Raw genomic sequence first — 18,052 nt, 5'->3', positions numbered from 1 at the left:
AATATTTAGGATTCCTTGAAGGTTACCTGAGGAAAAAACAAAATCACTTCAGTAATCATATCTTTCTCTGCATCCTTCCTCCTGTCAGCCCAAATCAATCAACACCTGTCAGTAGATCAAGGTCATGACCAGATTTTAGAAATTGTTAGCAATATCTGACTTTTATCCACAAGTAAATTAACAACAAATGAGACTGTTAGTGAGTCTGTCTTGTACCCATACCTAAGCCCAGAGGACTTCTAATATTGCTAATTTTCACACTACCTTATTCTGAACAAACGAACCCAGAAGAGTTACTCAACAGCACACTGAATAACCTACAGATTGGTTTAGAACTCTTGCTTCCATGACCTGGAAATCAGGCCCCAAACCCTCCTCATCTAAGAGCCTAGAGATGACCTACAATTTAAATCTTCCTACAACACCTCTTCCGATCTCTGCAGAGTAGATGAGATAAAATAATAAAGACTTCAACTGACCACACAGATATGAGATTCAGAGTGGTCTCTAATTTATCCTAGTGATAAATGACAAGAAGTTGTTACCTGGCTACACTATTTAGCTCCAGAAATGGAGCTATTCTCTATAATAATTTCTAGAATTATCGCTTATTAGGCAGTGAGATATCGATGTGGCATGTAAAATAAAACTTCAAATTACAGGCAAGTCTGGATTAAAATCTGTGCACAAGTAAGTACAGCTCCATGCGTCTCCATTACTACTTGTCTGAAGAAACTATGGAATCCAAACTCAGCTATGACTTTTTCTGGCAAAAACGAGTGCGTGAAAAGCAACACTTTGATGTGTGCACTTAAAAAGGTTATTTGTTTTTTTTCCAAACTATGAGTGAAGTTCCAATTTCTACATCAATTCTAACTTGAAATGTCATATAAGTTGTAAGATAGCCATGGAAATATGCGTGGAAGATATCAAGAAGTGCAAGGTTATTAAAGTAAATATTTTTTTGTGGGTATGATATTAGTGTTATTATATGGGCAGGATATTTTCTTTGCTTAGTCTTTCTGGTGTATAATAACAGCATTATACAACTTTTGTGATTTACAGAGAAAGAATTGGCAGAGTTATCAGCTGATGAACGTAGCTCAAGATTTTCCTGTTTCCTACAAAAAATGCTAACTTATTTTCCCACCTGACAGAGTAAATCCAAATCCCAAATGAATGCTTTTTTCAAGTATATATGCCACAACATTCTGTATTAATGGCTTCCACTTAATGCAATAATGACATAATTTTAAAGCAAAATTTTTTTTTGCTAAGCACAAAATTGCCAACACCAGTACAGAACAAGTTCCTAATGTGAATATATCTATTTTTTCAGTATTAATTTGCTGAATCATAAAAGTAAAACTGGCTTTTCCCCTACCTCCTTGAACATGTAAATATTTATCCATATAAAAGCTATAATACCCGAGGAGGATGTTTTTGGTATAGGATTCAGGCCTTAGAAAGGAAGAAAGAATTTTGATCCATGGATTAATTGTTAAGTGACTTGAAGAAGTGACATCTTAATCTTGAAACTGATTCATATGAAAAATTTACTTGTAGGCTAACAGTCCTTTAAACTTACTCAGTGACAGGTAAGATAAAAATCATCTCTGAATTCAAAGTTATCTAAAAGAAAAGATAATTTATTTTTAATATCCGTCTATATAGAGTATGTCTAAAAAAGCTCTTTATCCTGCTTACATTAAGCTTCTAAGCATATAACCCAAACCAGGAAGAACAAATTCATGATAAGCTTATGTGTTTGTAATATAAATGAAATAAAAATAATCTCTACTGAGAGACATATTTGTGAAATTATTTTAACAATATAAGAATCCAAATTCTAGAAAACAAATTCAAACTACACATGCTTGTGCAGAGCATAGAATGTTGTGACAGTATCATTAATTTTAATTCGCTCTCACGGCATTTTTCTAATCAGCACTAGCATAGAAATGGCACAAAAGTTTTGAAATATCTCTGAGTTGCCCTTTCTGGGCTCCTCTCTGCCCTATGCATGGATGGGGCATCCATTTACTTATATTTTTGGAATGTGAATCTTTCTGAAGTTCATAGTCTCTCTCAATTCCTGTGTCTGCATCAAAATATTAGACACTGAGACAAAATAGGGTGCCACCTTATTTAGCCATGGAAGACTAATTAACATCTAAGTAGACTTCAGCAGAGCAGTCCTCAAACCTCAGTGATACATATGAGAACAGAAGAAAGCCTTTCCACTTTTTTAATGGCATAATCAGTCCAAAAAGCATTCATAATGTTAAAGTCTTGCCTCAGTACTGTTTAAAAGATTTTATTGGAGTTAAAAAAAGCCTCCATCTCGAGATGACCCCTCCATGTTGTTATTCCTAACTGGAACAGAAAGTGAGCTACGGCAGGGAAAAATTTTGACCTGGTCGGAATGATAGTTTCCTTATTTCCTCCCATGGATTCTAAATCAAATAATCTTTAGCATCTGCTGTAACCACGCACAAAGTCATCGCAAAACCATTCAGCTCTCAATCCCAAGCTGTAACACCTCCCCACATTCTCTCTAATAGCAGATCCCTCTGGGAGGAGCTCCCGTATTCCTAACCCACAGTAACAGCAGGTGCTGCAAAGTTTCCGCCCAGCTTGACCGCCTCGCGTGCACATCAGGCACTTGCAGGACCTCTGTAATGTCCCTGGCATCTTGCCCCGACTGTAGCTCTTTAGTGCTTTACTCCCTGACTCTCATGGTGATAGGAAAAGAGAAGAACAAAGTTGCATACCTATGCCTCAGGTTCAACCGTGATGCCCGAAAAGGGTATTTATGCATATTTGTCCTGATTTCATCCCACTCACTTTCATCCAACAGAAAAACTCTTTTGTTCTGTATCAATAAAATAGAGACAGCAGCTGAAAGGACATTTTTCAGCCTGGTATGGCTTTCCAAACTGCCTGGGCTCTGTTCACAAATCTTCTAGTGACGCTCAAACGTGTCCATATAAACACAATGTTTTCCTAGTTACTAAACCTTCATATAGTCTCAGGTCATATCCAAAATGTGCAGTTCTGTTCTGGGTATTTTTATACATCTTCAAATCTGGGTTTATTTGCCCCTAGTCTTCTCTCCTTGATCTTCCCTCCAGCTCACGCTCTGATGTAAGGCCATAGTATTTTCATTTGAAAGAAAGGAGCGATGGAGCAATTAAGTGACGAGCGAAGGCCTTACTGGAAATCTGTCAGGACTAAACCCCGGTCTCCTGTCCTACCTTCTGGCTCATTGCTCCCCTACATTGTGTAATGTTTAAAGCTAAATTACAGGCTGCTTCTGAGTGTAGTTGTTCATCTTCTTTGCCCATCTTTTCAAGCCATTTATACACATTCAGCATGTATATAAAATTTCTTGAAATCTTTCCATCTTGGATTTTAAGAATGCCAAAGCTACTGCTACTTTCTCATTTAAGGAAACTTTCAAGCAATTCTCTGAAGCTTCTTTAATATTAATACAGCAGTCTCAACTCATAACTTTGTCAGTATAATGAAAAGAGATCGAGATGTCCTCTGCAGATGTAGATGTTGATAGTCCTTTCTAAATTTTTAAGAAAGCTTTCGAGAGCTACTTAATTATTCTGTATACATCTTTGCAAGATTTTGCCTGCTGTTATATTCTGGTCAAAGGCCTATTCATCATCTAACCTTTCTTTATTAATTTCCTTTTCTATTATATCAATAGAGTGCAGCTTCAGCTGTAATTAGATAAGTGCTAATAAATAAAAAATGCATACTTTCACATTTATTGAAGATGAACATTTACATTACAGTCAATATCTCAGCCTTACAGCTTACACTGACTTCATTCTTATGGTCGCGTAACTGATAATCTTCCACTCACTAACACAATTCATCCCCCAAAAGGACAATACATTCAAAATGCTGTTGAAGTATTATGGTGGAAGACAAGAATAGATACAAAATGTATCTAAAATAATTGAATGACTAATAATGAAAAAGATTCACAGTATGAAATAGAAGTAGGCAAGACATTGTACCATATTTGCTATAACTTGTCTTGGCTTTTTATTTAAGGTAGTGCTTTATTTAAACCTTAAGCCAGGTGCCACATAGGAAGTGTGAAAGGAACTGTAGTGGATGTTGTTCTTAAAGAACTCTACCGACATACTCTACTGTGTGCTCCCCAGGACCTGCGCAGGCAGGCTGCTTTTGACAGATAAAGTGCCTTTAGGTTCTTCTACCATTAGGAACTGCGACAAAAGGTTCGCACCACTTAACCAGGCAAATAAGACGTAAATAAGACATCAGTCTTATTTACAGCTGAGCCAGTTTCCAAGCCCAGATCAACAGTTCATGCCTGCTCATCCTGCTGATTAGGGCAGGAATGGTATTGTCAGCTCTTAAGGGACATTCATGAAATACCTGCTGTGGGAGAGAGCTGGAACATTTTCCTTGTCCCTACATGGGCAGGTGCAGGTTAGATTTTCTTCCCTCCATTGCCAGAAATGCTCAGACCTGGCAGACTACAACCTGACAGAGTCCCTTGGGTATTCATTCCTCAGAGGATGCTATTCCCTAGCAAACTACTACACAAATGGACTTGGAAGACCACTAAACATCAGGAGCTTCTTAAAGTCACCGTTCCTGTGATTAAGTGCTGAAAATGTTGATAACAGATCTGCAAGTATAAGAAAGTGCAAGGTCTACTTGCCATGGAAAAATATTGTCAGGATTTGTATCATGCTCAGTGTAGTTCTGTCCCAGCTGATACTTAAATTCACATCACCCTTAGTCAGGAGCTACTTGTCTGCAGAGAGAAGTATAGATTAAGAAGAGTTAGGGTGCTGAAGCACTTGCAGATTCATATAGTGGAAATTTGGGCAGGTAGCTTTTACACAGAATAAATTCAGATGATACCTTTGGAAGCACACAAGCCATGAAAATGGTATTTGTACAAGAGATCCACAGAAAATTAATAGTCTGTGTGTTGGGAAGTTCACATTATTCATATGTATGTCCAAAAAGGTGTTCATGAAATGCTGGTTATAAAATCAATGAAGAATAAAATAATTTATGATTTCCTTATCTTCCCACTTCATTGCCCTAGCATCTAAGCAAGTTGGAAACACAAAACAAAAGAAATGTTTCTGCAGCCAAAAGTAAATCAGCAGCTTATTAACTGATAACAAAGGACTAAAAATACATGCTCTTTCACATAGAATGTGTGCTCTTCTTTTTCAGCTGATGAGACACTACTGTAATTCTAGGTTTATTCAAAACCATTGAAAATATTCTCTCCAATCACTGGGAGAATAAAAGGTAATATTTCTATATTTGTTGTAGCAGAAAAGTTTGATTCTTCCAATTAAAAGAAATAAAGGCATAAAAGAAGAGGAAAGATTGAAAGCAAACATAGATATGAAGTCCTGACTGTAGCTGAAAACAAGAGAATCTTTTCCAAAACCAGATTCAGAGATATAGCAAACTTCATGTAGGCAACTTTCATTAAAGACCTAAGTAAGTGCATCTACTTTTTGAAGACTTAGGATTATTCAATTAGATAAAGTGAAACAATTCTCAACAAAAACTTAAAGATAACAAGGATTGCGTTAATAGTGATAGCAACTACAGTGATTTCAAAGGTATTGACTTGACATGTTCAATGAGTCCACAAATGTAAGAGTTTACAGTAAATGCAAAAACTGGAACAAAACTAGGACTGAGATAGAGAAAAAAGTGGAACAATATCTTCAAGAATATGAATGTAGAGAATGTATCCTGTAAAAGCATGAACACATTAGCTGAGTTTTCATTCCCACTAACTTGAACTAGTGAATCTGTGGGAAGGTTGTATATTCCTTAGGGACAGCTGACAAAAGTTGTTTTAGTGAGGAAACTATTGAGACAACTACTATAATAAAATATACTTTCAAAAGTACGATGAAGTTTCTGAAGTTTACAATGTGATTCTGCAAAAACACAGACTTTAAGACAGGGTACAGTTCTTCATGAAGTGCACTAAGCCTGAAGATTTTAACACCACCATTTGTCTGTCTGCAGAATACACAGAATATTCTATTTTAAAGTGCATTAATGTTGTATCTCATGTTTAATTTATATTTACTTAAATAAAGCACACTCTAAAAGAGAATACCTTTGGTATTGCTTAAATTCAAAGATGAGAACTGAGAGGAGAAAGAGGAACATGATGTACAACCAGGACTTCACAGGCTTTTGTAAACACTCCATTTTTTCAGCACACTTTACACATTTTTGTTTGTTTTGATACCTATTCTTGTGCAAATAAAAATATCTGTGATTTTTTAGTTGGTTGGGTGGTGGGGTTTTTTTTCAGATTATAGATTCATCTCCATACTATATAGTGAACTACAGGCTGGTCACCAGATATCTGAGAAAATGAGTAGTGCAGGGTGGGAAGAAGATCTAGGGAGTTTTCTAGGGACTTACTAATACAAGCTTTATTGCACCATTCCTTTCTAACTCTTAACACAAGGACCTAACATTAATTGTAACCGTTTGTTATGTCCTGTGTGCCTACATGACCAGGAGTTCAGACTTCTGCACAATTTTTTGCAGACATCCCACAGGATGAGAGGAAACATCTCTCTTCCTACTTATTCACATAAACGGAAAAACAGGGAGAGGTGGAATTGGCTGAAAATGAGATTGCCGGGCTACAAAACAGACACATAATAGCATTATAAGGTGTTTTTTTTGTTGCTAGTTAAATAGTTTCACCTGGAAAACAGCTGCCTCCTCCAGTGGGATATTGACACTGGAATTGCTCCAATGCAAACGATGTACATCTATTTTCAAGAGAAGATGCAATCCGTATCTGTCTACCTGGGCATTTTGAGGGAAAGAAGGAACATCTGGAAGTTAAAATTCTGTTCACATTTGAGAAAAGCCAAGAAAATGTAACGAGCTTAATGAAAGAATAAAGGGGAAAGTGGCTGAGTCTGCAGATACAGGGAATCAATGATTACAGCTTGATGATGTTTGGAAATAAACGTTATGTTGCATTCAACATCTCTTAGAGCAGCTCAGAGCCATAGAGAGAAGAATGGACATGGGTTAGTTGAAATTTTACATAATGTTTGCAATATCTCAGGAAAGGCCATATTATGAAAGAAATCTTGGGCCTTAGACTTGCAAAGATACTTGTCTAGTTTTAAATTTAGGCAGACCCTATACTCCAGGGTCTAAAGCCTTATTGTTAAAACTCAAAGACAAACATTTATTTAAAGACCAATTTCTGCTATGGTGAAAAATTCTTTTGGAACATGAAGATTGCTGAGACTCAAGAATAGACTCAAAATCACTGCCCCTGGGGATGTGGAACCATCCCAGCCATCTAGCACTGGGGGGAGAGGCATCCCACCGCAAATGGCTCTGGCGTGGGGCAGCGAGGAAGCTCGTGGGTCCTGAAGCCCACCAGATCTGGCTGTCTCCAGCAGAGTGGAGAGTGGAGTAATCTCTTGTCTTCTTGTTTGGGTTACTTACGTAAAAAAAAAACAGTCAGCAAGCAAAACCGTAACGCATGATTTATATATCTAAATAGCACAGGTGAGCACTAAAAATATTCTCAGGAATTACAATGTTAACTTTTGGAGAGTCTTCTAGTTTAATATTTACTTTACTAGACCATTAAAGCTTAAAATTATTAACAAGAGGACTTTATTCTCTAAATTATTAAGGAAATCAAAGAATCTCTACAAGTTGAAATTACTGTAAGATTCTAGTGTAGAGACTGTTTCTTGCTACACAAAGTAAAGTGATTAGCCCAATGCAGTCCTTACCTCTAGGCACTATCACAGTAAATTAATTATAAAAAACCCACCAGATCTTGTGCCACTTTATAGTTCTGGCAGCCTCTGCAGATGCAGAGGATTTCTGGATTTCTGCGCTTAGCATGACACACTAAAAAGTGGATAGCAACCATGTTGTAAAACTAACTTAGTCATTTGTATCTCTTCTGTGGAACTGCCTTTAGCACTTCACAGTGTGAAATGCATTAGCCTGTACTGGGCGACAAATGAAACGATGGCAAATACATTCTTAAAAGAAACTTCCCGCTAATTAGTTTTTAAGACAAAAACCTAGCCCTCATCATTGTTTTGCCTGTAGAGTTGAAATTATCTTAATTCATTAACTTGGGCAAAATTGCACATTGCCCCCCCACCCCGATGCACTAATATCTGCATATGCACATTTAATTCACATTTCATTTTAATTCTAAGTGTGTGCTGAAGCCTCATCAATATTTGCAGCTAACCTTGCAAAGCAAAGAGGCTTTCCTGAAATTGCATTCTCACATATTTGTAGCTTTTTTCTTCATAATTTCCAAAATTACTAAATTCCCTTCTTTCCAGAATAACAGCCACCTAGCGAAGTTTCCCTTGTGATCTTTCTTACGTGAGCTCTGTATAAATCACTACAAGAAAACAACAACAAATCACTGGAAACCTCTGGTTCGATAGCAACTTGCAGGCAAAATATAATAAAGTTGTATTACAAAATCTATGGCTTTCTCACTCGTGATAAATGAAGGGAATAGGCGGGGAGGTGTGGCTCTGGGCAGAGGGCCCTGCTGCACTTCTTTCGGGAAGGGGAAGGAAGCAAGAGAGTAGGTTGGGAAAGAGGAGTTTTGGCCATTACTGATCTGGAAATTCATCACTTCATCTGGTTTGCTAACAGCAGAGCAGAGCATGACATTCTCCAGAGCACTTCAGGTGGCTTTTATGTAATCAATACAAAATTACGATATCTAGAACAAGAGATGTGTTTTAGGATAAATGCATCTCACATGGATTAATTCTGCTTGGGCGTCTGATAACAGGGCTACTCTTGCTGTGAAAAAAATGCTTGTATTTAGTTCTGAGTTGATGTGCCTCTTACTAAACTGATTACTTTACCAAATATATACAAAGATTAAAAAAAAAAAAACAGAAAGAAAAAAAAGCTTTTTGAGCCCTTTCTTTTTTGAAGTAGAAGAAAAACTTGTATCGTCAGAATTCACTCTCTACTACCAAAACAACATCTTCATCGAATTTACAGGTTGTGACACAAATTAAGAGCAGTGTGTGTAGTGGTTCTGCTCTAAGTGATCGGATATAGTCAGCCATCTAGGCACGTAGCTGTCCCAGGCACACAGGGGCGACATTCAACCTCTGTCACGGACCTTTTGCTATAATTAGTGATATAATACTGGTAAAAACCCAACCCAAACCAAAAAACCACTAAGTATTTAAAGGAATGAGTCTAACTTTGGATATCTCCTTGTGAAATGCTCACATTTTTTAATCCTATCATGCATGGTGATGCAAGAAAATCTCTTGGATGAAGAGGGTTTGAAGTTTTCTCTTAAAAAAAGAAAAGCAATTGAAAATATACTAATTTCATGTTATGATTACAGTTTCAATATTTGATTATAAAACTATGAAATGTATATAGACTGAACTGTATCATATACATGTGATATCGCCTCTTTGGGGTGTTAAGTTGTATCCTGCATCATACATGCTTCTGTAGCAATTCAGTTGACTTCAGTTGGAGTTACATAGATAGACCTGAAGCCAAAATTAAGGTCCTACCTGTTATAGGAAGAAAAGGTCAAAGCAAAATGAGGATCTTAACATTTGAATAGATGTATTAAATTATGCCTCTAAAAACAGTAAAATAGTTACCAGAAAACTGTATTTATGGTAATTGTGTCAATTCTGAATAACCTCTTAGTGAAGATTGAAACAAGATTTAGCCTTCCTGACATGCATAGAGAACCACAACTTAAATCTACATAATGGAATATAGGAAAAAAATGAGTTCATTTACATACCAAAGGAGGCTACAGAGGCTTAGATTCATTGTGCCTTTGACAATTTGACTCCAGGCAAAGGTACAGAAAAACTTTTGAAGCTGTGAGAACATAAGCACGTACAGGGAGTAGCAGGTCTTTACTCATTACATATTTGTAAAGGATTTTTTAAAACTGTCTTTGAGGGTAGAAAGAGGAGACTTCTCCAGTCAGAAAGTTTTTCTGTGCCTGGCATTTTATATTTTCCTTTCTTATGGTAAATGCCTTCACATGGCACCAAGCAGAACTTTTAGGCCAGAGGTAAGTTCATACTGTGCTGTAGGACTGATTCTAAAAAAAGCCCAAATCAGCCACAGGACTCAAGTGAGACTTATTCAGGACTTAAAGCCACAGCTTTTTCATTTTGATTTCTAAGGGCAAAACCCAGCAATGACCACAATTTTGAGCGACTGAACTAGTTTGACTGAAATTGAACATAGGTGAGTTTTAGCATATGAGACAGTTTGGGATGGAAAAAAAGCCCCAAAAGTACCTTCTGCAGCTTTTTTGTTTGGCCTCCTGTACTTTACATGATCTGTTTTGTTAGCTCAGCTCTTTTCCTCAGAATCTAATCAGTCTGAAGAGTAATGTAGCTGCTTGCTTTGTGCTTTACCATGTTCTGATTATGTTTTGCATTTAGAGAAGGTACGGGAGTTACCTCTCCTGCATATTACCTGCAGTATTATCTACCAGATCTTGGAAGAGGGAAGAGAAGAGAAATAGAAAAAGGAAAACTATTACAGGGCAAAAAAAGTATCAGGGGCTATGAAGAAAAGGACAGAACATGGCACAGGAGAAGATCCATTGGCAGTGTCATCTGGTATCTCTGCTACCTAGTGGTGTCGCTGTCTCCATCGTTAGTCAAATATTTGGTTGGCATGTACGTGCTTCCTAATTCCTGACATAGACTTATGTAAATCAGCTGTGTTGTAGGCACTTATTAGGAATAAAACTAGATGCTAAATCTTGCTGGTCCCATTTGACCACATACTGCTTAAACACATTCCCACTCAGGGATCTAAAGTCTGAATGGTCATGTTCCAATGCACCAACACAAGATTTATATAAAGACCCAGGGCTAAGACTAAAATATGAAATAATGGTAATTACCAGTACAAATGTTTAAAGCTGACAGGAGAATTTGACAGTGGGATCATATGGATAAGAAGTATAGCTGGTTGTCCATTAGCTTTAAGTTAAGTCTTTAGACGCAGTGACTTTACAGTTCAGATCTGCTTATCTACTTCGCCTTCCCTGTTACCAGTGTGATCTGCCAATGTAAAGCAGTGAGGATATTAAGCCTGCACGTCTCTGTAAAGTTCTCTTTGACCATACCCTTGAACTGGTTTTAAATCAGTGTGAGAGCACTGTAGGAAAAGACATTGTTGCTGGTTTACACCTATTTATACATCTGCAACTACTGAAGACATTTCAATATTAATCTTTAATAATTCTCCTTTTGAAGCCCCACTCAAATGATGCTGCAGTGGGGGAAGGCGGGGAATATAATTGTTGGTGCTTTTTGAATCACAAACAGAAGTTTTCTATAAATGCTTTTAAAAATACACCTTTTAAAAATGTAATATAAAATAACAAAACCCGTGCTAAGGACTACACTTTTACACTACTCTACACTCTTACACTACCACCTATAGAAATCATTTTTGTTTAAACAAAAAGCTATGATCAAGCCCTACAGTTGTGAAGAAAGTGAAAGACATCACTGGGCTGTTGGAAATCACTGGTTAAGCAAATGGAGTCAAATTAAGCTAACCTTTTATTTTTAGTACAACCTGTTTGCAAATGCAAAGACTATGTTCTTAATTTCAATTTATTTTACTATTTGAAGTCAATTACTATCTTATTCTATGTCAAGAAGTAATTAGTTGGGGTTTTTTTTAAAGTAGAAAATACATTTTCTTTCTCTACCCTTTGAATAAACATTACATGAAAGAAAATGAGCTCCGTCAGTTATATATTCTTGTAGGATGCAGTGGCCAGAAACTAAATTACAAATAGTATTATATTTATTTAATAAATCACTTAGCTTATCAAAACAGGTTCTATTTAAAACTGACTTTTCCTATATATCCAGTACATCTACAAGACACAAATAAACAATTTTAAAATGCTGGGTTTGTACCATTTTAATTGAATTCCAATTTCCATCCTAATGAAGCCTGACAGAAATCACAAGTAAAAATGAAATTATTATCTAGTAAAAAAGAAATGCACGGTTTACCATTCTCTATCATATCCCCCCCCCGCCATGTAAAGACTAAGAATATGGATAAATGGCTCCTGAACTACAGAACTGTTTAATAGACAAATATTTACATTATTTTTCTCTCTAGGAGCAAAAGGCACAAATTTAGTGAGAAAGGCTGTACTCAGTCACCATATTAATAATCAGCAAACAGAAATCAGTGTCTCTTTTCCATTCTTTTGGGAAAAAGAATGATAGAAGACATATGCAAAAAAAATATTAAAATTGCTGTTTTGAAACCCAGGTTTCTTGTTTGCTGGTTTAAATCATGATTAAATTTGGTGATTTAAAAGGTTTTTCAATCATTTTGATTTAAAGCAATCCACCTTCTACTATTTTAAATATGGTTTAAGCTGGTAAAATGAGCACTGCCCACTAGTTCAATCTTCTTAAACAGAGCACAAACCAGGGAATATCAGCATCAGAAAGAAAAAGAAAGCTTCTCCATTTCTGTAAGCAGCTGACCTGCCTCAAAGAGGGCATCTCTGGCTTCTCTGTCCTCAGTGTATCCTGGACTGCAGCCAAACCTGTATTATGAAACGTGTTTTAAACTGAACCAGTTTTTACTTTCCAGAGCAGAGCAGTAAAAGCAGCATGAATCCACCTCTTACTCACGGTTTACATGGTAGGCAATGGGTAAAAGTACTCAAAATATTTATAGACCTGATTTTTTTTACAAGAATTAGGTACCTGAAAGTGTAGACTGGGACTTTTGAGAAGCTAAGTAGTTGCACAGATTTTGTTTTTAAATCAGTGGGAACTGATCACCCCAATAACTTGAAAACACTACTAGGCTTTTAAACATATTTCTCATTATATAAGCAACCTTAAAATATGTTCCAAATACTTATGAGCACAAGGTTCTTTTAAAAAAAAGTGAATAAATGATCAGATGTACAGTCCAGCTGTTTGCACACAAGTAAACACGAGGTAACTGCACGCACACGCTTTTAGCCCATCATGGACTAGCAAAAGGATGCATTAGCTCGAACCTCTGGTTCTTAGGTTTTAAGATTTCCTGCTGTCCATTGCTAGCTGACTTTCTAAGGGGCTACCTAAGATAACAACATGTTAGAGCTTCTGAACCAACTGAACATGCATAGACACCGCACCAGCTGTGAGTAACATTGCCCCCAAACTCTTAATCCTAAAACTTCAGCTGACAAATTTGGCTTTACGCTTGCTTGCCTCAATAGGCTACAAGAAAGCACCCAGGCTGCAGCCAGATTAACCTGCTCAGTTGTCCAGGCCCACAGGCACGGGGGAATCCAAGTTTTAAGGAATTTCAGTGAGAATTTGGAGCCCCAAAGACTTACTTTTTTACAGGCAGTCCTAGGGATTTTGACTTTTTGTCCCTCTGGGTAATTAGGCTGTTAACTTAACCTGGTACTTCTGAAAAAAAGCAGACTGATTCCTTAAAAAAAATCATTGCCAAAATTGTTGTATTTTCATTACCCCACTGCAAAAGGTATACTCTCTGCATCTGCATCAACGTTGAAAGCCAGAAAAAGAAAACATCTTTTCATTTTGCGAATTTGCTTATTGCAAATAAATTCTATAGAAACCTCCTAACTCGATGCTTAAACAGCAGTCTAACTGAAGGCTAGGAAACACCTCACATGCCTTTAGCCATCAAAATGGATCATCTAATCTAATTTATTCATCTAGACCCCTTTTGCAGTCGGCACAACTCGCACCTCTAGCAGCAACTCATGAATTACCATGAGAAGTAGCTATCTCCCTCTTGCCTGTCGTGTGACTTCGCTAAACTTTTTGCCAACTGGAGACCGCTGTTAGCTTCTGGCTATCACACTTGTGAAGCCGTCCTGATTTTACCCTCTGGCTCTCGTGTGTTATTTCTCATATATTATCAGTTTCACGTATATTAATCTTCAAGCATACAGATCTTAACAAGATCCGCCTTTTGAAATGGTTTACATCTCAGAACTTTTCGTAGTTATCAAACAGCCTGAGAAAAGGTCTGAAATCCAGAAGCTAATTTTGATTTTGTCGCTGACAAGCTGTGTGTAGCCTCAGGGCTAGCCCGTCTCCTTGCAGCCTGCCCCGAGACAGACGAAATGTGTAGCTGCACAGCTCTCAGCAGCAAAATAGGGACCAAACTGTGACTCATTGTCACATTTCTGTTCGACTCCTGCTTCTTTCTTGCTCCGCTGGGGAAATAAGTTGTGGCAGACAAACAGCTGGCATAGAAACCTTGTCTTTCTCCTCTCCTCACCTCCCCGGATGAGATGGGCGCACAGTCTCGGGTGGGTTGCAGCAGGCAGAGCCGAGTCTCTGTCCACTTGTCCCTGCGTGGGAGAATAAAGCGCCAGGGGACAGCAGCGACCTGGCACTCTGTGTGACCTGCAGGAGGTCGGACTAGACAGGACCAACTACAGGGCTGCTGCCGGAGCTATTGTGCACGTATAGATTAAGCTGTACATTGGTAGAAGCCGTTTCTCAGAGGTGCCGGGCTTTTTGTATTCGCATTTCAGCGGTGGCAGCAATAACTGCATCTGCCACTGGGTCCCGTCCAGTCCCCGTGTCCATAAACACAGCAGAGCGGTGTAGTTAGACACCCGCGGCTTTCTAGGCAAGCTCTGAAGTGGATCACAGTAAAGACCCTGGCCATTACAGAATGCTCAGTAACAGCTGAAATGTAACAATAACAACTGCAAAATAATAATAATAATAATAATAATAATAATAATAATAATAATATCCTGAGAGTGTTGCAGAGTACTTAATATCTGTACTGAGATTTTTTTTATATAGTTTTAAGGACTTCCACATTTTCATAGTACATTTCTGTGGTTGCAATTACATGTAATACGAGGATGCTGAAGATAATCCTTTGGAATCTTCTCCTAAATATTTGCCAGCAGGAGACCTAGGCCCTGCCAACTTTCTAAGGACGTTTATAAATTGCTATCTTGAGAGATCGCCTTTTGTCTTTCACCGGGTACACTTCACCAGTATTTCCACAGCTAACAATTTGTAGCTGTGGAAATGAATAGGCAGCACACGGGGCTTGCAACGCAAGTAGACGGGCCAGGGTCATTGCTCGGTGGCAACACTTTTAAGCCACTTAGTCTCATTGTCATTACCGTGATGTCGACCTGGAAGAGCACCCCATCGGCCCTGTGCATCTGTCTCTGAATAGATCACGGTATTGACGCGGGCTGTCAGAAAAAGATACCTTGAGCTGGGCACCAGCAGCATCCCTCTGCCAGGGCGGGACCATCTCTCTAAACCGGCAGCCCCACTGGCCGTGGCGGTGTTGAAGCCCACATCGCTTTTGTGCCGCGCTCTCTGACGTGCCGGCATGGTACCCAGAAAGACAAGGAGCCCCACAGCCTAGCTGATGTGTGGCCGATAGCGTAAAATAGAGTTAAGAATACCTACCACGAGGAGCAAGTACTTTAATCCTAATAAAGAAGACCCCAGCAAGTCATGGGCTGGGTTGTAGCATGCAACAAAATAAAATCAAACAGGAATTTTGTGAAGAAAGAGGTAATTTAATTGATTTTTATTTGGCCAGACTATATGTTGCTGAAGTTTAGAGCTGAACTTTCAAACTGCCTTGTGAGTGCCAGCAGTAGCCTCAGAGAAGAATAAACTGCAGTGAAACATTAGCCCCAGGCTGAATTCTTAGTTTCTGCCATAAGTAAAATTTCTATCTCGTGGATCCAGAGTTTAAAAATCAGCCAATCAACAATAGTCCATTCCAAATAAAAGAAAACAAAAACTAACCTACACTAAACTAAACAAGTTGTATAGCTTATTTACCTGTCACGCTGAAGGTCAGCTTACTGCGGAGCTGACGCCCCTTATCACCTGAAGTCTATTGCTTTGCTCAGAAAAAACACAGAAGACAGACACACAATATTACAGCTAAGGGATACCTGTAAAAACATTATGAAAGCACTATAAAAACATTTTCAGACTCTTTGTTTTATTTTTATTTTATTTTAGGTTCTTTTGTTTTCTTTCTTTAGTAAGCTAAATGACTGAGAAATCACTTCCAGACTAATTGAAAAGCTTTCTATTTATGCTATTAATTTTGGACTAAAATTCCTGCTAATTCTGGGGGTTTTTTTTCACTTGGAGAACCTTGCAAGAGGTACTTCCATACTGCTTCTCTGACACTGATGGTATTAATACATGCATTTTGGAAGACAAATACAATTTCACAGATTTCCCTGATAGCAGCTACAAAATAACCAATGTTTCCAACAAACCAGGTTAAGAATATCCAAATAAACTAGTACTAGCATTTAGGTTAGGGCTGTCAGGCTGAGCTACCTGTTTTGGCAGTGTTTGCTGCCAGAAGCAAATTATAGATCTGTCCAATGCTGATTAAAAAAGTCATACGCACATTGTCTCCTTGCTGTGGCTAACCAGATGGCAGGCAAGGATTGTACAATTTGACATAGTCCTAACATCAATCCTTTAGAAGACAGTGAGCTCACTCTCTAATAGTGCTTAATGCAGATCCTGTTACAAATATTAACAATGAAAAATGGAAGATGAAAAGTACAACTTTCAGACACTGAAATGCCACATAACCTTGGCAAGTTGAATAAAAATAACTTTCAGAAGACTGTTTAAAAGTTGGGGTTTTTTTGTGGTGTCATTATTAAATTCAGATAAACAGTGGAGTAATCCACACTGGAAAAAAGGGTTGGAATGAAATTCAACTAAAATATTCAGTATTAAATTTAAAGAAGGTTGCATTTTAAATATATTCCCTGTCTGACTGAGGTTGATAAAATATTGTTATGCATCTAAAATGTTATTTAAATATGAATGGTCAGGAAATATTAAAGGACATGAAATATTCATATTTTAGAATATGTATTTACTGGTTAATACAATTGCCTTTCCTTCTTGCAAGCCTAGCTCTGGCGTACTTATTTCAGCACAACTCTCACTGACTTCTTCAGAAGTTCACCTGAATAAAGATTGCAGGGTTGATAGCTTTTACCCTTCAGTAACTTCATGTGCGGTTCACAAATAATCTGGGCTCCTTATGGAAAAATCAGCGCCACCAAACTAAGCTATTCCGACTCTGGCAAAGCTCTGATTATAAGGGACTACCAAAGCTTTACCTGAGCAAAGGCTTGAGGGTGGAACCACCTGACAGCCAGACATTCCCCTTCTTGTATCACTCTAATGGAGCTGCCTAAGCGCTGCTGTTCTGCAAATGAGACTAACGCTATTTTTAGAGGTGTACGGAGATCTAGCTTCAGTAACTGGTAGAGACTCAGGCTACAGGAATGAAAAAGAAAAAAGGAAAAAGAGGAAAGAAAGGTAGAAAGCAATCCAACAAAGAAAATTAAATGATCCTGGACTGAAAGCACTATTTGCTAAGAGCAACAAATCATATTGACACGCTAGCTCAATTACACTGTCAAAGTACATATCATTTTTGGTTAATTATATTTGAAAATAGTTACCGTACCTTCTGCTGTAATCTCGGCCATGATGATGATGGTAAGAGATACTCTGTTAAAAAGGTCAAGATCTACTGTGGCAGCTCAGATAATACTTCTGGGTTGCTGGCTCTTGCAGGAGCTGCAGAATGAGGAGGAGGGAGGTCCTCTGCTTTTCTAATTCTGTTCCTTCTTCTTCTGCACCCCTCTGAACTTTCTGTTTCCTCTGCAGACTCCTGCCCTCCCAGAGCAACCTAAGGCCTTCCAGAGGCAACACGTAAAACTCAGTCTAAAGTATCAACTTCTAACAAAAATAGCCATGCCTCACAGTGACTCTTCAGCATATTTCTTCTAGCGTCCTAAGAACCACACACACTACAAATAAAAAGTAAAATGCCAAGCTCTAAACCGGACAGGAACGCATGGAAAGGCAGCAAAAACCAAAAGAACTGGGAAAGAACTGTTTAATGCTCCTGC

The 18,052-nt window shown here is 38.0% G+C and overlaps 1 protein-coding gene across 1 annotated transcript in view; it reads right to left on the bottom strand.

Moving 5' to 3' along the window:
* The window catches only part of TRDN (triadin), a 114,924-nt gene extending 97,095 nt beyond the window's left edge, over window positions 1–17,829 (bottom strand). The window contains exon 1 of the mRNA XM_010585859.1: window positions 17,605–17,829. Coding sequence (XP_010584161.1) covers window positions 17,605–17,626 — 22 coding nt within the window. The 5' untranslated portion in view covers window positions 17,627–17,829. The remainder of the gene's footprint in view (window positions 1–17,604) is intronic.
* Window positions 17,830–18,052: the final 223 nt, after the last annotated feature.

This window comes from Haliaeetus leucocephalus, unplaced genomic scaffold, assembly GCF_000737465.1.
Source record: "Haliaeetus leucocephalus isolate CR32 unplaced genomic scaffold, Haliaeetus_leucocephalus-4.0 Scaffold130, whole genome shotgun sequence".
Classification (NCBI taxonomy): Eukaryota; Metazoa; Chordata; class Aves; order Accipitriformes; family Accipitridae; genus Haliaeetus; species Haliaeetus leucocephalus.
This window is presented reverse-complemented; position numbering and strand designations above follow the sequence as displayed.